The sequence below is a fragment of the Drosophila kikkawai genome, chromosome 2R, assembly GCF_030179895.1.
Source record: "Drosophila kikkawai strain 14028-0561.14 chromosome 2R, DkikHiC1v2, whole genome shotgun sequence".
In the NCBI taxonomy this organism is placed as follows: Eukaryota; Metazoa; Arthropoda; class Insecta; order Diptera; family Drosophilidae; genus Drosophila; species Drosophila kikkawai.
The window spans coordinates 25,892,220-25,914,827 of record NC_091729.1 but is presented as its reverse complement, the minus strand read 5'-3'; the positions used below and the strand labels follow the sequence as shown (position 1 = coordinate 25,914,827).

Genomic DNA, 22,608 nt, shown 5'->3' with positions numbered 1-22,608 from the left:
TCAAGTGAACACTGACCTGCCCAGGGAATTGTCGGTCTTAAATTCATATCAAAATATATATATAGTATATATATATATATAGATTAAATATTCTCTTGCACCGGATTCGGTGCTGCTTTGCTTTAATATTTATAGCAAAGTCCCAGGAGGACCGAATGGCTTTTGTGCGCGCGGCCCTTCGCCTGCGTCCCCTTCCCGGTTCTCTCTATTTGTGAAATTTAAGCACGGAAAAGGTTCGCATATTAAATTCCAGCGAGTTATCTCCGCTGCGTCTGTCTGCCTTTTGGCTCTAAACTTGTTGGTTCCACTGGGGGATTCGGTTTTGTTTGGTAATTTGTGGAGTGCCCGACGCTGCTGCCGCCGCCTGCGAACCCAACTGAACTCGGGGGGCGATTTCAATTGGCTGCGGATGGATTTAATATAAGGTTGCGCGGAAGGGCAGATTAGGTGTTTCCCCTACCCCTTTCCAGTTCTTGATAAAGTTAGCACTGTGCTTATATAGTAAGCCCTGACTACAGCTCCATTTGGCGGTGGTTTAAATGCTTTGAGGTTCTAATTCAGCGCTTATCTCTCGATTAAGCTGGTCCAATGCGAATGGAAAATTAATTATAATTATTAGGCATTGCATAAATAATAAGGTTTACTGAATATTTATGCAGAGTTTAAAACAACAGGGACATGAAGATCTTTATTTAGAGTGTCAGAAAATATGATATAAAAGAACTATTGAATACTCTCGGCTCTATTAATAATTTATTTTCATTTTAACGAAAATTTATTTTATTTAGAGACTTTTTAAGCTGCCTTATTAGCAAAAGATTCCCTCTTTTGACTTTGTAAAACCCCTGGGCATTACACTCGCCTGTTCCCAGCAGTGTTTATTTTATAGTTCATTCAAATTGTCATTGCCAAAGTCCTTGGGTGCAAATTAATTACATCCTTTTTGCACATCACCAACTGTCGCTTTCCCCCTCTTTCTCTTTCTCTGTTCAGCACTCGATAAATGCATTGATCACACAGACATCGCATATAGCTCATCCGCCCCGTGGAGCCCCGTCCTTCCTTTGCATTTTCCTCAATTGCAATTATAGCAACAAGCCACACACACACACAGACACAGACAGAGCGAGATGGGAAACGAGGTTTTGCATATTTCATAGTAGCTACGCATAAGTGACACTTGTCAAAACACATTTTCCGCACCCTGGCCCCCCCGCTCGTCGCTCGCCGCCCGCTTTCCCTTTTGGCCAGAGGCAAAAAAGCATATTTCAAGTGCGGCACTTCATGTGCGTCAAACAGGGACGGACCGACTGTGCTCCATCGCCATCAAAAGCGAACCGAACAGCGAACGGCGAACACTGAACACTGAGCACTGAACACTGAACAGAACTGAAAAAGTGCTCAAGTCGAAAGCCCTCGAGTTGTTTTGCAACATTTGCAACACGTCAAGTTTTTTAAGGTCAACATGTCGCTGGCAGGCAGGCCAGACATGAGGCATCATCAGACATGGCTAACACCCTGCGGGAAGTGTGCATTTTAGGCGTGGGTAGGGAAGTGCGGGAAAAGGGTTAGACGGTTGGCCATTATGTGGGTCCAAACGGGCAAAACGCCATTTGCATTTGCAGCCATTGTCGCCCAGCAGGACATGGTTTTGTGTTTCTATATTTTGCATTTTATAAATGCTTAAATATTTTTATTATTTAAAAGCTAATAATATTTAATAGTATAATATTAAGGGATTATATAATATAATTGTTTAGCTAGATTCTTAGCTTGATATTTAACACCTTTTAGAGTCTTTTGTTTTACTTTTGCTTGCCTAACCATTAATGCTACTTCTCCTAAATGAAATACATCCCAAAATCCCACATAAGAACTCTTTTCCTTCATTGATATCCCCCCAAAGTCCTGCCCCCACTAGCTTTAGTCTGCAGGAAAAATGCCCTTTTCTTTAGCTAAATTTTCTCTCTTTCTCTCCGACGTTTATTGTTACTTAGCTTTGGGGGCATATCCAAGGCTGGCCCTTAGCTCTTCGGATGCCTTGTTTACTCTTTGGATGTTCGTTCACGGCTTTATATAAGGAACGAGAAGACATGTGTGTGTGTGTGTGCGGTTCGGTCTCGTTGGAAAAACACTTTTTCACAAAATTTTGCTCAAAAAGAATGTTAGACAAACCGCTTTGTTGGCAACAATTTGGGTTAAAACTTAAGTGTTTTGCTTCGAGTTGAAACCAAGCAGCAGCATCCCTGCCACCTCCGGCCTCCCCTAGGCCACAGCCCCTTAAATTCTTTGGCATTGCAGTGCTTTTGGCCTGGCTTAAAACGAAACCCACAAGAAAAGGCAGGCGGGCAGGCAACTAGGAAAAACCAACAAAGTTGGGCGGGGGGACAAAACGTGAAAATGTTTTTGTGCTTTTCCCTTTCATGCATTCCAAGTCAAGACGCAGCGCAGCAGGGAAGGAGGTAAATTGTCCTTTTAACTTCGTTCGCAGCTGCTGCTGCTGCTTCTACTCTCTGCCGTTCCATATAAATTTTGTTAAAATTCAGCACTGCACTTTCACTTTCCCCCCTCTCTCCAAAAAAGAAAAAGAAAACAAAAGCTCTTCAGCAGCCACAATGAGCGGAAAGTACGTATTTCGGAGGAGCTCCTAAACGGGCATCCTCATTAGACCAACTGCAAAAACTTAGCAGTCATTATACAAATGAAAATTGGAAGGGTTACAGACTGGGTTCTATAAAGATAACTCTATTATCTAAGCTGGCTGTCAGATAACACGACTTTTTATTTGGATAAAAGCTTGTTTTCGTAGATTTGTATATATAATTTTGAATATAGAGATCTTAATTTTCCTAATTTTTTGTTGATATGCTACCTTGACCTCTTTCCCGCTCTTTCATACAATGCATAAACGATCGACCTCGATAATACTCGCTTGCAACCTTTCTACAGACCTATCGCTTATCGATATTATTTTCAATGCCATGTTCACACCACATTCATTTAAATCCCTCATGCTTTAATAATATTTAAGCTCTATGAAATCCCCCTTAATGAGTAAATATACTAAACCCAATGTGCAATGTGCTTAGCTGTAACTCAAAATTCCCGCCTCCAGCCAATGTGCGTTGCATTGGGCTAATTTGATTGAAAGTTTTTGGATCAAGTTTGTGTGGGTGGGTAGTCGTCCCGTCCCCCTACACATGTACCGCAAATCTGAGGCCACATCAAAGCAAAACTTGATGCAAATATATGCCCCGGACCCGACCCAACTGTAACCAAAATCCGGACCCAGACCAAACCCAACTCGAAACCCGAACGAAACCGAGCCATTCAAATGTAAGCAAGTCTGAAGTCGCAGATGAATTTGTTTGTTCACATTTTGGGGCTGCATTATTGGATATCTCAGTTTGAACTTAACTAATTTTAAAGTTTTCCAAATGAGAGATCTCCCTCTGTGTGTGTGTTTGTGTGCGTGGCGCAAGTTCTGGGAAAAGTTTCCATGGAATTAGTTGCAATTTTCAGCATCTGGGGAAAATTTTACATTTACTTGGGCAGAGAGATATTGAGAGTGTGACAGAGCCCGGGGAACAGAAGGAAATTGTCTACAGCTGCCTTGCGGTTGGGCTTCATCGCCATCATCATCGGCAAGGCAAGCATCCTACTCTCTCTCGTCATCATCAGCGTTGACACTTTAAAGTTTTGCAAGAATGTACCGAAGCAAGTTCACGACTCGGTAAACAATTTGTAAGCCATTCCTAATGAAATTCCGAGTAATTGTTATTCGAGTTACATTTTTGAAGAGTTTTAAGCGGCTTTCGTTGCACTATTTAAAGGTTTTGTTTGTTAGTCTATGAAAAGTTTGCAGAAGATATGTTTTAAAGGCTTTAGAAAGGTATTTTGTATTGCAAAGAAAGAATAAAAGGTCTATTGCTGGTAATTTTAACACACGATTTTTGTACCAATTCCATTGTTTCAAATTTTCCTGAAACTATGATATCTTCGTGCAGAGCTGCCTTTGGGCATTGAAGTTGTCAAATTAACTTTCTAAGAAATCACAAAATGCAAGCTATTAAATCTGGATTTATGTACTTGTGCCTTTGGTTAGTAATGTTTATACATTATTCAAAGAAAAATAACTAAATTATTGATAACCCCCCGAAAGTTGGCTGCATGTGCTGACCCTGTTCCAGAAACTCTTGGCCAAATATCGCCATGAACCGGATTTCACTGATGTGATTTTGTTCAATGACAAGACCCTGAAGAGTAATGAAATGCACAAGAATGGGAACTGTCCGAGGCGATTCTGCACTCCTTGCCGGGTGAATCGACTGATTGCCTATATAGACAATGCCCAGGTGTGCATGGATATTGCCCACCTCGTCATCACCCATGACAGTATATTCAAGGCCGTGTTGGCCGCCTGGTATCGGGGCGTCAACGTGCGCATCGTCACCGACCCCGAAATGGTACACATCCGCGGTTCCCAGATGCGGAAGCTCTGCTCCCACTGCATTCCCATTCACGTGGCCGCCAAGAGAACCATCATGCACCACAAGTTCACCATCATAGATGGGGAGCAGCGGATCCTTCAGCTGGGCAGTGAAGAGAGGCTCAAGGCAGCCCGCCTCTTGCAGCGCCGTGGAATCGTTATGACAGGCTCACTGAACTGGACCGAACAAGGCACCCGCCATAACTATGAGAATGTGGTCATCACTTCCAATCGCAAGGTCATCGCGCGTTACCAAGAGATCTTTGATAATTTGTACAACTATTACGCACAGCTAACCATAATTTTCAGCGAATTGTATCATTCTGAGATAGAGAAGATTCCAGACAGAAACGCAAAGGATTTTTATTAGGAAAGATAGCTTTTCAAATAAAATAAATGAAACCTTTCTTCTTTTTAAATCCTTCAAAATCCTTTAAAAAATCAAAAAATTAACTACTTCGATTATCAAGGGCCAGCTTAAAGCCTTGACCCAAAGCTCTTATAATGTCGTTACGCATCTTAAAGTTTATACTATCTTTGCTCGAAACCTGTTACCTTTTTTGCAGCCAAAAAGTTTTGCCCAGTTTTTTGCACTTCCATCGGCAACTTCTACTCCCGTAACCTGTTACACATGACGCCGGCGAATATTGCCAGTTAACCAAGTTAACAACAAATCCACAGTTCACCCCCTCCCTCGCTGCCACGTTTCTTTTGTTGTTGATTACACTTTGGACGGTCATAAATTTGTATCAGAAGCGTTCTGCACAGAGAAGCTGTATAAAAACGAAAGAAAGAAAAGAAAACTCCATCCGCGTAAAAGTTTTTATTTTACCTCAGCGAGTTCAAGTGAAACTTGAGTGCTGCACCGATGGAGGAGTTGTGAGAAAAAAGGAAACTAGATTCGCGGCTGAATTTTCATTAACTGCTGGGTCTCCACAGAAGTCAAACGGAGGAGACTTGTTTGGAAATATATAAATATACACAGTGATACATATTGAGGTGGCTAGTAGTCCCCCTCCTCCGGATTCCGATTCATGTCGAGGTCCTTGCTGCCATACTGGGTATTGTAGTTGGCCACCAGCTCCCTGGTCGTGTTCACCATGTGGGCCAGATCCTGGATGGGCTTCTCCAAGTTGCTTACGTAGCATTCGAAATTCTCTCGTGAATTCAGATTCTTGAAGTTTCGCACGAAATGCTCCAGGCTCTTGATCATGGCTCCATGCTGCTTGGCCACCTCAAGGATCTTGATGCGGGGCGTCAGACTCTGGGCGGGGCTCAGATCGGATGGGGATAGGACGCTGATGTTGTTGTTGAGGGGGCTGGGGTAACTGGGTTCGTCCGACGATATGGTTATGCAGTGGCTGTTGTCGTAGTCGTCGTCGCCTTCCTCCTCGTACACGTTCTCCTCCTCCTGGTATATCTCTGGCTCCCGGTGTCGGGGTGATGGCTGTCCGTCCTCCTCGTACTTCTCTTCATGTGCTTCCTGGCAGTCATCGTCCTTGGCCACCAGCTCCTTGACCCGATCGGCATAGCGGAGGGTGTTCAGGGTGTGCTCCACGCAGTTCATGGCCGGCGAAATCATGGCTATCATGCAAGTCTTGTTCTTCTTGCCACCCACAAAGGAGTCGCGCAGCACCTGGGTGAGCTTGGAGCCCCGAAAGGGCAGGTGACCGGACTGGCGGCTCAGCGCCCGAATGCACTCCTTGAGGGCCAGCAGCGACTTGTTGATCTCGGCGCCCTCGATGCGGGTCTGTCTATCCGCCGACTGCGTGTCCGCTCCACGCTCATTGCCCGCCAGGTCCACGAACGAGCACTTGCCGTAGGGACCCCAGGAGTCCGGCAGGTGGAGGGCCATCTGGAAAACGGCATGGGAGCGCGACGACTTGGCATTCGCCGAGGTCTGGCCCGAGGTACGCATCTTGTTGCCCAGCTCGATCAGGCCGAGGACATCGTCCACCTTGGTCACCGGCATCTCCTTGAGACCCACCACCACCACCTGCTGACGGCCATCCTCGAGGACGCGCAGCTGGGGCTTATCGGACTGCAGAAGGTCAAACACCTTGGAGCCGTAGATCTCAAAGTAGCTGCACGTGATCTTGGCGCCTATCTGGCGGTACTCCGGGCGCGACACTTCCTGGAAGACATCCCTGGCCGCCATGGCGTAAATGCCGCTGCTGCAGTCCTGCGACTTGCCGCAGAATTCGCCGCCCATCGTGTGGGTCTTGCCGCTCCCCGTTTGCCCATAGGCGAAGCAGGTGGCATTGCCGCCCTCGAACATGGTCCGGATCAGGGGCCGAGCTGTGTGGTCGTAGACCAGGGCGTTGGAGCACTCCTCGTCGAAGGTATAGTCGAAGCGGAACTTGTGGTGCTCCAGGAACTTGGTGAGGTCCACCTTATAGCGCAGCTCGTGGACAATCAGGGAATCACGTGTGGGCACCGTGACGATGTCCATGTTCTTCATGCGCTCCTCCCGCCGCCCCATCGGTCGCTTCCGCACACAGACCGTGATCTGCAGCACGGCTCCGCCGTGGGGATTCAGGCATCGCAGCGGACTGAAGGTCAGCGTTGCGCGGTATTGACGCAGCATGATGGCCACCTCCCAGTTGGGATTGCCCGGATCCTGGCGGCGCAGCGCGTCCTTCTCCAGGAGCTGCTCGGCCTGGCGAGCCCGCCGCAGCTCCCGCTCCTCCTTCATGCGATTCACTTCGTGCACTACATTGGAGCAGCGCTGGGCCCCCGAAACGCTTGTATTGTTACCAGACTTGCGTCCATAGATTGGACTGGCATTGCGGACACTGGACAGGGAGACGCGTGCAGTGTTGGGACCGGGGGCGCCTCCGGGTCCGGCTGCGGCTCCGGCAGAGGCAGTACGATTGGCGGCGGCTATTTTCGGAATCAGGGATCTCTTGGGGACTGCCAGTCTGCTGGTCACCCTCGGGCGGTCTGAGGTATACTGGCTGCACTCCATTGAGGCACCTCCTGCTCCGCCTAATCCTCCGAAGGCAGCTTTTGGAATCGAAGAAACTGTTGCACGCGGGGCACAGAGTTTGCCCAACGATTTTGATAGTAACGGCAGTGACGGTTTACCCTCCTCCCCCTCAAATATATGGGGATTGATGTCCACAAGCTGGCTTAGAGCCACGTCCTTGCCCTTGGACACCGAGCCTTCCTCCCACTCGCCTGTTATCAGCTCGAGTTCCGAATTCTTGGCTATGCAGGTGACCGATTGCATGCGACCGTCGCTTCTCTGGAAGTAGAGCTTATCGCCGATCTGAATGCGATCCATATATATTTGTATATATATGGGATATTATATATCCGGTAAGGTGTAAGCAATTAATGGCGTTTTATATAGACCCGGCTACGATACATATATACGATGTGGCTGCTGTAATTTACTGTGGAGTGTGGGGTTTGATTTGGCACGTCATCAGACTTTTCGTTTTGTTGAGGTTCTTTTTCGACTTACGTTCTAGGAACGGCCTGCTCTTCCCTATAAATATTTTATTTTTTTGTATTAATTTTTTATCTTTTCTATTTTTTTGTAAGATTTTGTTAAGAAATGTACAAAAAGTACTGGCCTAAAGCGGAAAGCGGTTTTGACTGCTCCTCTGAATCCTTGCCGAAGTCGTTCTGCTGAGCTACTCTGTTTATATTTTTTTCCTATACTCTTGAGTTGAGAAAGAAAACGCAAAGCTATCCAGTCGGACTTGGCTGTGCGGAGGGGAATTCCATGTTAAACAAGGACCTCCCAATTCAGTACGTGGTAAACAAAGGATTCAGGTACCTGATTTTCCTCACATGGAAACTTTACAATTTAATAAAATCTATATACAAAATTCCCACTGAGATCTCAAAAGAATATGCTCCTACTAACCAGTGACAGTTTTACAACAGGAATTCTCCCTAAAAAAAACCTAGTAAGACTTTTCTGTAGGTAATATTCGACATGAAAGTTGAACATTTTCAGGACAATTGCATAACTCTGTAAAGCTAGAAGGGGGTTTTCTTTCTTAAAGTGGTGTCAGGTTGGTCCTCAGGGCTCCTTTTTCTCCTGCCGCTGCTGCTCTCTCTCTCAAAGCAATTTTATGGTTAACATGCTTGGAGGGTGTCTGCTCGTAAATTCCTTTGCCGGCTGCTTTTTTGGGGTTAGCAGCTTCTTTTGATATATGGCCATTGCTTCGTTACGGGTTAGTACTTTTCAAATTAGATTTCGCTTTTCTGTGTGTGTGTTTGTGTGTCATAAACTCACAGAAAGGTTCTTCTATATTTACACACAGGCGAACCCAAGCCCAAAACACACATTCTGTAAATAAATAGCAAACGCTGGGAGCTCCCGTTTCGTTGTCTAGACTTCTCTGATTGGAGGACAATTAAAAGCACACACACTCAGGGCTATCCCTTCGAGAGCTTCGAGAGAAGGGATCAAACAACATGCTGTCCCCTGGCCAGTCAGGTGTAAAAACTAATTTACGGCAATTCCTTGCCGAATAACCCCAAAAACCACAAAACGAAACCTCAAGGTGAAAAGTTTTTCTCTTTTTGGGTAACTGCAATTTCATGCTGGGCATTTTACACAGAGAGAAATTATAGTTTAAGTTTTAATCTGCTTTAAGATTAATTTAAAATTATAACTAAAAGACTGACAAACTGGAATCAAATCTACTGGACTTGAACCAACCAAGGAGAGCGCGATCGAGATAGATGGAAGATTACAGCTTTATTCTCTCATTAATTCGATATTTTTCATCTTGTTCATTAGATTTTAAAGACTTCCATTATTATAAATTCCACCTTCTCTTTTTTTACTCTGGACAACAAATCCCTTTCCCTTTCTGGTCTAGTTTCTGATATCAGTTACTGGGTCAGCTTCGGGGGGTACGGACCATAAATCTCATGGAGGCTGCTGCTGCTGCTGCTGCAGCAATCAGGCCCTGTGCAATCTCAATCTGCATCAGAAATCAGCGAGAAGCAGTGCCAACTTGTCAGGGCCAAATAGATAGGACGACCGAGCGAGCGAATGGCCAACTGGAAATGGGAGATGCTGGATGGGAAATGGCGTCAAGGGCGCCATAAATGAGAATTTCCGTTTCATTTCCGCCCCGTTTGTTTGCTATTGTGTGTGCGTGTGTGTGAGGTTCATTTGTGGCGCATAATGAGCAGGCAAAAGCGTTGCGGCTCTGTATCGATTTTCATTTAAAGTGGCAGGACAGGACTCCTTCGCCTAATGGCATTTGGTGGCCCGAATTTATGGCAACTTGACCTCGGCCATTTGTCAGCATTCGAGCACAATTAGAGGAGAAGCCAAAGCCGGAGGAGAATGCAGTTTCGGGGGCAAAGCACGGCAAATATGGGTCACCACAGCCCCCGCACAGCCCCATACAATTCAATTAAATGCACAGCCTCCGAAAAGCGAAAGTCTCTCGGGGGAATATTTATGGCGGGGCGGTCGGGAAATGAATAAAGCTCGTAGGAGGCAAGGCAAGGACACATAAATTTGCTTACCCCTGACGCGATAAGCGGGAAACATGTTGATACACAGGCGAAATAAAATATATGTCGCCTGAATGGAGACCAGGACACCAGGACACCAGCATAGGATAGGACCCACCGCAAACCCCAAAAGATTTATGCGGAAATAATCGTTGGGGCCATAAATTATAGCCAGCAGCTAGACGGAAATCTCCGCTCCGTTACATCGATAAGCCATCGAGATGTCAGTCACAAACAACACTTGGTTCAAAGCAAAACACACAAACACCAAACACACAATACACAGTTTAAGTTAATTTATTAAAAAATAAATTAGAAATTAGCGTAAAATGATTACCGGCGAAGAGCGGAAAGCACCAAGGCAGAGCACGATGCTGGCCATCATCAATAGTTCTACGTAAGTTTGGAAAATCTTAGAAAATATAACATTAAATTGGGAAATCATTTTCAAAAGTGAATCAACACAGAGCTTGGAGGACACCTGCGGTTCTGAAAATTCAAGTTCCCAAGAGACGCTTCAAAATTTGTCACGGTATGAGGATAAGCTCTTAAAAGTGGGAAATATATATATTTTTAATTTTCTAAATATTCTTCCCCAGGACATCCCTGCTCCTGCTGGACTACAAACACTTCAGGGCTGCCCGCACCATCCAACGCAGCTGGCGGAGATTCTACTATCGTACCAAGTTCGCCAACAGAACCAAGGCCGCCGTCACCATACAACGCTGGTGGCGTGGATTCTCGGTGCGAAACAATCACTTCAGGTTCGTGGAGAACATGCTGCAGGGTAGGCTGGAGCGCTACTACAACCAAGCGGCCACCAAGATCCAGGCCCTGTTCCGCGGCTGGCGGATACGGCAGACAGTGCACGATAACGATCGGCTGCTTCGGATGCAGATCTGTGCCGCCGAGGATCTGCTCAACTGTGTGGCCTTTAAGCTGCACCATCTGCTGAGAACCCACGCCATACCCGGGGTGTACTCTCTGAGGAACTCCAAGTGAGTCTCCTTAATCATTTGATTTATATTTTGTCTTGCAAGATTCTTCTTTCTCGAAGCTGCTTGTCCCGTGTAGAGAAACTGCTGGCTAGCCTCCACTTCCGGTTTCACAATGGCCGTGTAAAGTCACAAATTCCCGACCAGAAAGCTGAAGAGAACATCCCAACGAAATGCAAGTGCCGATGCAATGTGCCACAAAGCAAAACCCAGTACTGGAGCCAGTGCAAGGCCCACTGCTACGATAACCTAAGAATGTGCAAGGAAATGGACAGGCACATGTACAAGATCATTGAGATGTACGATGCGGCGCAGAAGAAGGCAAATGCTGCCTTGCAGCAGCAGCGATGGAAGCACAGTGAGTGGGGAAAGAGCATTCCCTGTTCTCTACTAATTTTCCCCCTTTTAAAGGAAAAAATAAGAAACTCCTGGCAAACATCAAAAAGTCGGCGGAGAATAACAAGCGCGATTTCTGTGGCGATGTCATTGCCAGCATGCGACGCTGGAAGTTTCTGGTTCAAAACCAGTTGAATGTGGACAAGAATGTGTTTAGAAATCCCGAGAACCTAGAGAACTTTCTCATAGAAATTTCGGAATTCGCTAAGGAGTACGATAACTGCTCCTGCTATTGCCACATTCCCGTATTCGATGAAATCTACTGCAGATAGAAACCACAGAATCTAAGAATAATAAAAAACATTCCAAAGAATTGCTCTTCTTACAGACTCTTTATTCTCACAACGGGGGCCACACATGATCTCAAAAAACACTCGCATTTACAAGTAGAAGCGAACTTCAGTCAAAGATCGCCCGAAATACGTCGACTGGGGATGAAGCAGGTAAACATTAGTTTAAGGCTGTCCCTCGAGAATGCTTCCCGCCAACTCACCAAACATATTACCAAAGAATCGCAGAAGGACTGTGACGAATGAGGGCCTATCTATGAAGTCATACACTGTGGTCATATCCTCTGTTTTGTTTTTAAGAAATGAAAATTAATTTAAGGCTTCAATTTATAGCTTGTGAGATTACCAATGCGCTCGCAGTCTAAACGCTCATTGTTCAAGTTGTAGCTCGGGTTAACTTGGCCTATTGGCGGTGCCCTAGTGGGATCTTCACCACTATAGTCTTGATCCATGGTGCACTTATTTAATTTTGATCAAAGGGAAATAATACTTTTACTAAACTAGAAATTTCGACTCGATAATTGTATATGAAACTCTCCGTGTTCGTTCGACTAGGACTGAGAATTTGTTATGATGGATTTTGAAGGGAAGGTAGGTCAACCTATAAGTCAGGGATTGCTACGATTGAGGCTTGAAATTCAACTGAAAATAAATCTTCTAAAGCAACACCTTTACCTTCTGGTGGGACCAGCTGCGAATTATGGTCCAAGTGTGCAATTTATGATGTAAACTTTTTTAAAAAGCAAAAACATTAAGCATCCGCTATTCAAATATACCGAATGCGAGGTGGGATTTTCCCGGGGAAGCCTGTCCCTCAACGGGCATAAATTAAGGCCAGTTGCTGTTGCTTTTAATTAGACACTAAAGCCCGGCAAAGGCCAGGGCCGACTTGTCCCTCTTCTGGCCACGACATCAAGACAGAGGATCGCACAGCGGGGGAGGCTGGTAATTGTGCGACTGGCTCATCATCATCTCCATAATAATCAGCATCCTCAGATATGCAATTAGAGGACAAACGAAAAATGTGTCTTGGTCAGGCGCTGTCATCTTCGCCCGGGGACAAATACATACTTCCCAGACCCCCAAACACACATACACAAAATATATACGACTGAAATTAACCATATTCATGAGGACCACAACTAAATGCAACATTTTTGGCCGCTAATGACGAGGCAACGTCGTAGTCGTCGTCGTCGTCGTCATCGTCGTCGTCTTGAATGCTGAACTTGTATTGCCACGGGGCCAGGCTCTTTATCACTTGGTTAATTACTTATGTTATGTTGATTCTACACCCCCTGCCTGACCCGCCTGACCTTTTCTATCGTCGTCTCTGGCACACGAATTTCGTTTAATTTGTGGCCAACATGTCAGGTCGGCTGGTCCGGTCTCTTGACATGTTCGTTTCAGTGGCATTATTATAATGAACCCCATGGCTCCATGGGCTGCCAGGCAGGTGGTCTTTGGTCTTAAAGTTGTCAGAGGTCTTTAAAGGATATTACTTGGTAAATAATAAGCAGTAATTCACATCACAAGCTAGTTAAAGTCCGTATAATTAACCTGAAACCAAATTTTTTCAAACAATAATCCTCTAGAGTCCTGCAGCTAGCTTCCGCTCTGTTTAAGCCCGAATTTCAGCCGCGGCTCAAACTTGTATAAAGCCCTCATCAAGGCTAAAGACAGGGACAGCTCGAAATGAAATAAAATCGCAAAAAAAATACAACTGTCTAATTTAAGCTTATTAAAAACTTTTTCAGCGAAATTTTTGTCAAACTAAAAACAACTTTGCCATTTGTTATTTTTATTTTTATTTCCTCGCTCGCTGTCAAGCCGCTTTGCAAACATTTTGGCCAGGGTTTTTAGCTGGGGTTTCGGCCATCATCGAAATGCTTCAGCCAAACCGAAATGGATTCCTAAAAATAACAGTTGCATTTCAATTTCAGTCCGCTTTTAATGCACATTGTGTGCGGTTCTTGGGCCGCGAAAATTTGCGCTTCGGCTTTTTCCGCTGCTTAATTAAATGTGTTAAGAGCAGCTGCTGGCCAAGATAGTTGACAGATTTTCGAGGGGGGATTTGCCAAGGCAGAGTAATAAAAATTGAAACCTTTATTAAGTTGCTTGGATTGGTTTATTTAATGTCCTGTCTGCTGATGAGCAGAGCTTCGCATATGTCCAAACAGGACCCCTTTTATGTGGCACACAAGGACACAAGGTGACCACAACACAAGCCGCTCAAATGTTTCCTTTCAAATTAATTAGAAGTTTGCGGTGAGGCCAGGGCCACCCCGTCATCATCAGCCTCCGGCAACCCCGAGTGTAGGCCACAAAATGGTTTTTGGCCAACAATGAAATCTGAGTTGTAATTGCCGGCACACAAACATATAATTAACTAAATAATGAGATGAGCGGTAGTGGCTGGGCGGTGTCTTAGCCATTTGGCCGTTGTTAATGGCATCCCTAATTGCCTTTGATATGTTCAGCCACACTTGGTACCCAGTCGGGGGTTTTTTTCAATTAATGTTTTTGCCAAAATGTCTTTCCAGGTGCACACACACTTTCGTGTTACCAGCGAGGCGGTGTAAAAGTTTTTTAATTTATTGGCCATAAATTCAACAACATTTGGCCATCAGTGGCACCTGCACCGCACCGAAGCAGTTAAGGTAAGTGAAGAAATACGATCGAGAGGGAATGGTTACGTCTTTGAATTGGAAAAACGTTGCCTAATTACCTTGTTGAAATAAAATTAACATCTTTGGTTGTTAAATTAATTGATAATTATTTATTCTAGATTTTTAATTAATGTAGTTTCACCCTCTTCAGAGTTCTGCTATTTATAGCAAGTCCACTTTAGAATATTAACAGATAAAACCCAAATGTTAAGACTTTTCAAGATCTGGCTAGGATTGTGTCATCTCAACTTAACAGACTTTACATCTTCGATAAGAAAGTAAGGATATTAAGTAAAAAGTCAGTTTTAGAGAAGTCAATTTCAGTTGCAACGCAGCCCTCCTTGAAATCGGTTTGAAATATGCAGAAATTATTCGCTATTTTTCACGGATACATCCTGGTCTTGGGCCTGACCTCCTATAGACTTGTAAACGGCAGGTTCCTACAGACTAGGCTAACGAAGACTTATGCTTGGATTGTAAACCTTGGCCTTTTGACAGCGCTACCCTATTGCCTCTGGGGAGTAGCCAACTACCTTTCGGCATTACCCCTACTTCCGCGCTTCATAAAAATAGCCCCATATGTCTTGAATTCGATCAACTATGTCGTAATCGTGTACACAATGGCCTTGCGTGGCCAGCGGGATAGGATTATCTTGGACATGCACAAGTTAATCACTCAGGTGAATCGTGAGATGGCTAGATCGGGAAAGAAAACGAGCTCAAAACTTTGGGGACTGCTCTACTCGAAGATTGCTGGAGTTGTGTACACTGCGCTGAGTCATTTGATGTCAAGTTTCATCTACGGAATGCCTCTGGAATTTTGTTTCAAGCCGCGCATTTCATCGTTAATAGTGAACATCGGTTCGAACTTGATAGTGGCCAACGTATTCCTATACTTTCTAGCATTCTGGCACATTGCCCGAGGCTATGATTTCATCAATCAGCGCATAAAGGAGCTCATTCCTCACTCAGAGTCTAAGAAGAAGGAACTTTCACGTCTGTGGGCATTGCACTTCAAGCTTAGCCGAGCAGCCAAACGGATACATGATTTCTTTGGCCCTCAGCTGCTGGCTGGTCGATTCAACTACTTTATCGTTTCCGTAGTTAATAGTTTCTTGGGCATTCTTTTCTGGAAAGACGGCACTACTCCCAGTATTTTTCTGTACCTCTGGGTCATCTTCTTTGCAATGCGTACATTTGGCTCCTTTCTGATCGACTATATAGTGGGCCTAGCGACTGAATATCAGAGTAAACGTAGAGACTTGGTCACCGAAGAGGACACTATGTCCAAGGAGGTAATGTCTTATTCAAAATGAAATAATATTCTGCTTAAAATGTGTCTTACTTCTAGACAAGTGCCTATATCATATACGAAAGCACCATGAAGCTTGACTTGAAGATTTGTGGACTCTTTACGGTCAATCAAGTGACTTGGCTCCAGATGATGGAATTAATACTTAGCTTCTTTATCGTCTTGCTGCAGTTTCATCTGGTTTTGGGCACTAAATAGAAAATAAGAAATATGAAAACCAACATAAGGTGCTTAAAAAAACACCAAAGAATTGTTATCAAGATTGAAATTATCCCTGTTTAAGCACCTCTTTATAAACTATGCAATATGCTTCTCACTTAACAAATTAGTTTCAAAAGCTAACCCAAAACAAGGTTAAAACCAGACTGCTGGAGGGAGAAAGACAAAGAGGAAACGATTAACATTTATTGGACCTGAACTTTAATTTGCCTTGGCTCTTGGCCGAAAGGGAAACTCACCTCGCTGGCGCCGGCCTTTTGGCCATTTGACATTCGAACTGCTGCTAGATTTATGGGATTGCCTGTGTCGATTAGTCGGCCATAAATCTTCAGTTTCGTTGTTTGCTTATGGTCAGCAGTTCAGCCGATTTGCCCGATTTAACCCCAAACTAAATATATATATGTGAAAGCACGCATTGTTCTCCCCATTTTCTTACATTCTTGGCTTCTTCTCTGACAGCAAACAAATTTACGATTCATGCCTGGAATATTGTAAATTTTTCCTTTTTGTTGCTTTCATTCTTCATCATTGCACCATTAACAGGTTAACTCATTTTAAATGAAATCTCCGCTGAGCGAAAAATAAATATATGAACAGGAGAAGAGCTGAGGGAGCAGCACAGCGCAGGACCTCTTCTAATTTGCAAAGTTTTTACGCTGACTGAACTTTAACCCTGCCGCAGGTGTTAAAAATGATTTGCAAAATGCAAAACTTTCCGTTATAAATTCATAGCCATACATATATTTAACAGAAACAAAAAAGAGAACAAGAGAAACAGAAAGCGAAAGAAGTTAAAATTGCTCAAGTTTTCTATATAGAGGTACATACATTTCTCCCGGTTTGCTCACCGGTGAAATATGCAAAAAGTTTAATCAAATTCCCCAGCAAATCGCGTTGTACTAAATCGTATTTTGTAGTTTTCCCAAGCACAACGCGTAAATTAAACACATAAATATATTTCAAATAAAGAGAAAATAACCCAAAATCGTATAAGATCAAATTTGGTTATATGTTTTATGCAGATTAAGATTTATTTGGAATTTATCCACGCCCACTAACGCCCACTAACACCCACACAAATGCAAAATAAAACTCTATGCAGCCCCAAAAAGCATGCTTTGAAATTCCCTCAATTTCGATTGCTCACACAAGCGTATCGAGTTTTGACCACAGAATGTCTTGTGTGTACGCATATTATGTTTTATTAAACGTTTATGGGATCATGTCAAAATAAAAAATTAGGAAAAAGATGGCAAACACGCGCCTTAGCCCCGACAAAGACGTGCCGAAAATAGCCAATGAATGACCCTTTATTTGACAGCCGAAAGTATAAATCGGAAAAGCAAAAGAAACATATTTACATTTCCCCTTCCGACCCACCTTCGTTTGTCATAAATCTTTTACACCTGGCTGTGAATGTGTTGGGACGCCCACACACTGGCAGGGAGATAAATTCAGTGCACAAAATATTTAAAGTCTATTTGCAGAAGCCAAGAACAAAAGCAGCAGGAACTGCGGCGAACACAAAAAATGAAAACCTCACAGAATAAAGCCAGAAAACCGCCGGAACCACCTGGAAAAAGGGAAGCACACACAACACACACACAGGCGAGGATGGTATGAAAGCCTCAGAGACGCCACCAACAATTTAACAACTGACTTCATGTGAACTAAGCAAACATGCAAGTGTGGTGCTGCACAAACACGGGATGCGCACACCCATATGGGTTGCACCATTGTGGGTGTAAAAAAAAAAAATAAAAGCCAACAAGTCGAAGTTTATATACTCTTTGAAAACTATTTAGTCAAGGTTTCACTACTAAATAAATTTTGATAAAGTTTAGCTTTGTTAAATTAAGCTTAACAGTTCTTTTGCTGCACATAACAGTCTCGAATACGCATTGATTAATTGTTCATTAATATTTATATTTATGATATTAATATTAATAATTTATTTTTTGCCAAGCCCCTAAAGAAAATCACTATACCCTCATCAAGGCTCTCCAAAAGCATAAAAGCACAGAAAGAGCAATACCTTACTCTCCTTTTTTGCTTTGTTTGGCGACATCCTTTGTCCTTTTCATCACTGAAAATGAGAGCATTCTTTGATTAAACAAAATTACACGCATTTTTATTGTTTATGCCCAGAAGGTGTGAATATTTTTTAGAGGTATTAAGATACAAAATGTATTAAAAATATTAAAATAATAATAAAATGCATATAAAAAAGTTCTCTAAATTGCCATGAGAATACACCTTGACTTATCATTTATTTAATGAATTTTCATATATAAAATTCCACTGTAAAGGTTAAAATACAGTGAGTGACCAACAAATTCTCCTGTTTGTGTCGCAGAATTTTACAAAATACACTTTTGTTGTTAGAAGAGCGCAAAAAAAAAAGACTCACCCTTGGCCACATGGAAAATTGACAGGCGCAGAGGGCTTAAGCGAAGATTAACTGCAGTCAGTGTACATATGCATGTCACGTATTTGAATTATGTTTTTTTTATATACGTTTATTATTTATTAACTACACTTAACAAATACTATACAACAAACAAACTAGGTATTGACGGGGCCAAGGGCCCGCATTGTGCGGTACGGCCGCAAAGCAATGCTTCGCACAATAGAAGGCCGCTCAGCCAGTCCGCTCGTTTCGTACTCTCTCCAGCGACCTGAGGGATTTCATCAGCTTAGCTGCGAATTCCGCCACCGCATCCCACGTCCTTTGGTTCGACAGCATCAACGGCACCAGAGTGTCTACCCTGATCGCTGACCCCGCTACCGCCTCCAGCTCGTCCCTCTCCTCGTCGAATCGGCGGCATTCGAAGAATACGTGTCCCGCATCCTCGATTATCCCGGATCCGCACTCCGGGCATCCATCCTCCGTGTCATGGCCGAACCTTTTCAAGTAGCTGCGGAAGCAGCCATGCCCGCTCAGCACCTGGGTTAGGTAAAAGTCTACCTCCCCGTGCTTCCGCTCCATCCAGGCCTCGATGTTGGGGATGAGCCTATGCGTCCACCGTCCCTTGGGCGAGGCATCCCACCTGGCCTGCCAGCTCACATAGCTCCTTGCCCTGGCCGCGCTTTTCAGCTCGGCAGTCGGGGCTCTTTCAGGTCCTTGTTGGCTGTGCAGCGCAGCGCGAATGTCCGACTTCTCGCTGACCAACTCCTTCAGTGGGACTAGACCGGCTAGCACCAGTACCGCGTCGTCCGAAATCGTACGGAAGGCGCTCGCCACTCGGATGGCACAGAGTCTATAAGTTGACTCGACTCCCCGCATGAAGGACTTCTTCTTCGCCGCCTCGGCCCACACCGGCGCCGCATAGAGCAGTTGAGAGGTGACGACGCTTACCAGCAGCCTTCTGGCATTCTGCTTGGGTCCTCGTGTATTTAGCAGTATCCGCGCGAGTGCTCCTGCTGTCCCACTGGCCTTCTTCTGGGCGTACTGGAGATGCTCCTTGAAGCAAAGCCTGGTGTCGAGGAGAACTCCAAGGTACTTCACAGCCCTCTGCGACTCGATCACGGCTCCGCCAACCTGGATCTCGGCCGTTTCCACCTTTTTCCGGCTCGAAATGAGGACCGCCTCCGTCTTGTGCGCCGCTAGCTCCAGACCAGCGCTCGAGAGCCACGATTCGATCGCCTTGATCGCAGCATTCGCCTTGCTCTCTGCAGCCGTGCGCTCCTTCGCAACTACCACCACCGCTACGTCGTCGGCGAAGCCTACGGTAGTGGTGTCGCTGGGCATCGGGAGTCGTAGAACCCCATCGTACATGGTATTCCAGAGCAGGGGTCCCAACACGGAGCCCTGAGGGACTCCGGCTGAGACTTCGTATACTCTGGAACCCACATCCGTGTCTACAATGAGCACCCTCTGGCTGAAATAGCTCCTAGCTATCTCCAGTAGGTACCCTGGGATGTTCAGCGCAGCGAGGGACTCCAGCGTCCGGTTCCAGTCGGCAGTGTTGAAGGCGTTCCTTACGTCCAGCGTGACTACTAAGCAGTAATTTTTGGAGCCGCCTTTCCACCTTGTTCCTGTGATCGCCGTTTCCGCTATCTGCTTCACCATCTCGATCGCGTCCAGCGTTGATCTCCCCTTTCTAAAGCCAAACTGGCTAGGAGAGAGACCCCCTGCCCTCTCGATGGCGGCATTCAGCCTTGCTGCTATCACCTTCTCGAACACCTTGCCAGTGGTGTCGGTAAGGCAGATAGGCCTGTAGGAGGATGGCTCCCCAGGCGGTTTGCCTGGCTTAGCCAGCAGCAGGAGCTTTTGCCTCTTCCATCTCTCCGGAAAAGTACCCTCCTGGAGGCATCTGGCGTATAGGGTGGCGAACTCCTTTGGGTGAAGCGCGATAGCCAACTTCAGGGCCCTGTTGGGTACTGCGTCCGGCCCAGGCGCCTTTTTGGTGCGAACGCTCCTTCCCGTCCGGATCACCTCGTCCTCGGAGACCTCACAGTCGACGATGGGGTGGCGCTCCGCACTGGGCTGCGTCATCACCACCGGGGCTCCCCTCGGGAACAGTGCCTGCACTATGGAGTCCAGGGCTTCCGGGTCCGAAGGAGCCGTGCTGCCTGCTTTTAGCCCCTTGACCACCAATCTGTAGGCACCGCCCCAGGGGTCGTTTTCCGCCTCGTCGCAGAGCCGCAGAAAGCACTCTCTCTTTGCTTCTCTTATGGCCAGTTTTAGGGCCCTCCTGGCCGACTTGTAGGCTTCGCAGCACTCGACCAGTCGAGAGGAGCCACGTGCCCGGGTCATTTGCCTCCGAGCATGGAGGCACTTTGCCCGGAGATCGGCTATCTCTTCGCTCCACCAGAATGTTGGCCTTTGATTCCTCCGACATGTCCCTCTCAGCCGCATGCTCTGGTCGCAGGCGTGCTCCAGGGCTGCTGCGATCTGGTTTGCAGCCTCGTTGGCTTCACCCAGCGCCTCGGCTGACATGCCGTCCAGCGCGTTGGCGAATGCCTGGGTGCGCAGCGTGTCCGGCCGGTAGGCTTTCCTGGGCCGCAGCCGCGTGCGGGTGGTCCCCTCCGGCGCACCCACGGTGCATAGGATCGCCTCGTGGTCGCTCCCGGTGTAAGCGTCGCTGACCCCCCAACTGGCGTCCTGGGAAATTGCGCTGCTCACAAAGGTCAGGTCGATTATTGAGGCGGCTCCTGCTCTGGCAAATGTGTGCCTCATCCCGTCGATTTGAATTATGTGTGTTCCAGTGTGTGTGTCCGGGTGAAAATAAATAAACATAAAACATACTACGGGGGCTACCCGCCCCATGTATAGTGTGTTGCGTCGCGTCGAGAAATCCGCTTTCAGGGATCCGATCTAAACTCTCTTTTTTGCACTGATACACAAATTAGACACGGCCACGCCCCTCCCCCCCTAATCATGGCGCCAAGGCGGAAAATTGCGAGCCGATTAAATTGGCAATCAAGTGAAAAGGCATCAGGAGTCCCAGTCCCTCTGGCAGGATGATTTTCATCCCGCCTGCGGAGCGGAAAAGTCCTCTCCTCTTTTCCACCAGTAAAATGGCATAATTACATGTAACTAGCCGAAAAAGTTTACATTTATGAGCGACTGGCGGCGGCTGTTACCTGGGAAATGGCGACTGGCGGCGGGGGAAAATGGGGAATTTTCCGAGGGGTAAGCGGGACTAAGCCATCAACCAAGCGGTGCTATTTATGTCGCCATCAACGTGGCGGAAAACTGGAGAGACACGACACAGGGAAAACAGCAAAGTGGAAAAAGCAGCAGCGTCGACGGCGGCGGCTGAGGGGAGTTTTTGGCTGCCAAATGGCTGCGTTGACACAGTTTTCCTTGTCGCCCAGCTGCGTCTGATGCTTTTCCCTTTTTCCTGTTCTCTTCCCCCTTCATGTGTGTGTGTGCAGCTAAAAAAAAAGAGGAAAAGGGGGGACCAGCAAATTATGAATGAAAGATGGCGGCAAAGTTCGCTAAATGGCTGGCGGGAAATGTGGAAGGCACAGGGCTAAGGGGAAAGTAAGTTTTGTTGCGGTTGAGAAACTGTCAAGGATAAAGAACACAACAATTAGGAATTAAAGAAAGAATGTACAGAGAAATAATCTATACATATTTGAGAAATTTTAAGACCAAGAAAATATGAAATAAATTGCAAAGCCTGGTATTTAAAATGCAGATAAAAATGTCAAGAGATCTCATGAGAAATTCTTTAAAGGCCTTCAACCGCATCCAATTAAAATGTGTAGTGTCGTCGCAGCTTTGGAAAATCAAAGCAGAGCTGAAAAAGTAGCACTTTGACCGTGTTTGCTTAGCGCCCAAGGAGAGTAAGAACTCACTGATTGCAATTGACCTTCGGTGGCCACTCGGACTCCCCCCAGATACCTCTCCTCCTCCTGATGGACAGCTGCCAGACACCATCTGGGCATATTTTAATTACCATTTAGGCAAAAAAAAAAGAAATAACAAAATTAAATGAAAAGAAAAGCGAAGCGAAACGCAAAAGAGAACATTAAAAGCCAACTGCAGACGATACCTCTCTGCCCCTGACCTGACCTGCCTGACTTGTGCCTGCTTTGAACTTTTCGGCTCAACTTTCCGCCGGGGTCTGTCAAATGAGAGCAAATGAAATGGCAACACACTCAGAAGAGTGAGAGAGAGAGGTCACAGAATGCGGCAAATGTTGTTTGGAATATTAATTCGACTTTGGGCCGCATTTAAGGAGCTTAATGAACTCGAATCGGCGGGATTAAAGCCCTAGCTCAGGCGCTGGTC

The 22,608-nt window shown here is 45.7% G+C and overlaps 5 protein-coding genes across 5 annotated transcripts; 3 read left to right on the top strand and 2 right to left on the bottom strand.

The window, feature by feature from the left end:
- The first annotated feature begins 4,009 nt into the window (after positions 1-4,009).
- On the top strand, positions 4,010-4,891 carry LOC108072227 (uncharacterized). The gene is made up of 2 exons (XM_017163290.3): positions 4,010-4,100; positions 4,163-4,891. The coding sequence occupies exons 1-2, from the start codon at positions 4,060-4,062 to the stop codon at positions 4,857-4,859; spliced, it is 738 nt and encodes a 245-aa protein (XP_017018779.2). The 5' UTR covers positions 4,010-4,059; the 3' UTR covers positions 4,860-4,891.
- Positions 4,892-5,297: 406 nt separating this feature from the next.
- On the bottom strand, positions 5,298-8,140 carry Klp59D (Kinesin-like protein at 59D). Its single transcript, XM_017163501.3, has 2 exons — positions 7,959-8,140; positions 5,298-7,887 (listed from the first exon to the last, which is right to left on the bottom strand). Exon 2 carries the CDS (start codon positions 7,773-7,775, stop codon positions 5,493-5,495), a length of 2,283 nt encoding a protein of 760 aa, XP_017018990.1. The 5' UTR covers positions 7,776-7,887; positions 7,959-8,140; the 3' UTR covers positions 5,298-5,492.
- A 2,058-nt stretch (positions 8,141-10,198) lies between these two features.
- On the top strand, positions 10,199-11,686 carry LOC108072257 (uncharacterized). Its single transcript, XM_017163324.3, has 5 exons — positions 10,199-10,379; positions 10,437-10,514; positions 10,582-10,980; positions 11,040-11,335; positions 11,389-11,686. The coding sequence occupies exons 1-5, from the start codon at positions 10,312-10,314 to the stop codon at positions 11,643-11,645; spliced, it is 1,098 nt and encodes a 365-aa protein (XP_017018813.1). The 5' UTR covers positions 10,199-10,311; the 3' UTR covers positions 11,646-11,686.
- On the bottom strand, positions 11,687-12,241 carry LOC108072258 (uncharacterized). The gene is made up of 3 exons (XM_017163325.3): positions 12,010-12,241; positions 11,867-11,947; positions 11,687-11,801 (listed from the first exon to the last, which is right to left on the bottom strand). Exons 1-3 carry the CDS (start codon positions 12,113-12,115, stop codon positions 11,773-11,775), a joined length of 216 nt encoding a protein of 71 aa, XP_017018814.1. The 5' UTR covers positions 12,116-12,241; the 3' UTR covers positions 11,687-11,772.
- A 2,711-nt stretch (positions 12,242-14,952) lies between these two features.
- Positions 14,953-15,842, top strand: LOC108072228 (putative gustatory receptor 59b). Its single transcript, XM_017163291.2, has 2 exons — positions 14,953-15,627; positions 15,684-15,842. The coding sequence occupies exons 1-2, from the start codon at positions 14,953-14,955 to the stop codon at positions 15,840-15,842; spliced, it is 834 nt and encodes a 277-aa protein (XP_017018780.2).
- Positions 15,843-22,608: the final 6,766 nt, after the last annotated feature.

Excerpts from the sequence above, each read along its gene's own strand:
- LOC108072227 (XM_017163290.3), top strand. The coding sequence starts at position 4,060 with ATGCAAGCTATTAAATCTGGATTTATGTACTTGTGCCTTTG. Across the intron at positions 4,101-4,162 it reads TTTATGTACTTGTGCCTTTG|TTGGCTGCATGTGCTGACCC; the intron begins GTTAGTAATGTT and ends ACCCCCCGAAAG.
- LOC108072257 (XM_017163324.3), top strand. The coding sequence starts at position 10,312 with ATGATTACCGGCGAAGAGCGGAAAGCACCAAGGCAGAGCACGATGCTG. Across the intron at positions 10,380-10,436 it reads GCCATCATCAATAGTTCTAC|TGAATCAACACAGAGCTTGG; the intron begins GTAAGTTTGGAA and ends CATTTTCAAAAG. Across the intron at positions 10,981-11,039 it reads TACTCTCTGAGGAACTCCAA|CTGCTTGTCCCGTGTAGAGA; the intron begins GTGAGTCTCCTT and ends TCTTTCTCGAAG.
- LOC108072258 (XM_017163325.3), bottom strand. The coding sequence starts at position 12,115 with ATGGATCAAGACTATAGTGGTGAAGATCCCACTAGGGCACCGCCAATA. Across the intron at positions 11,948-12,009 it reads TTTAGACTGCGAGCGCATTG|AGGATATGACCACAGTGTAT; the intron begins GTAATCTCACAA and ends AAAACAAAACAG. Across the intron at positions 11,802-11,866 it reads ATTCTTTGGTAATATGTTTG|TCGACGTATTTCGGGCGATC; the intron begins GTGAGTTGGCGG and ends CTTCATCCCCAG.
- Klp59D (XM_017163501.3), bottom strand. The coding sequence starts at position 7,775 with ATGGATCGCATTCAGATCGGCGATAAGCTCTACTTCCAGAGAAGCGAC.
- LOC108072228 (XM_017163291.2), top strand. The coding sequence starts at position 14,953 with ATGGCCTTGCGTGGCCAGCGGGATAGGATTATCTTGGACATGCACAAG. Across the intron at positions 15,628-15,683 it reads AGGACACTATGTCCAAGGAG|ACAAGTGCCTATATCATATA; the intron begins GTAATGTCTTAT and ends TCTTACTTCTAG.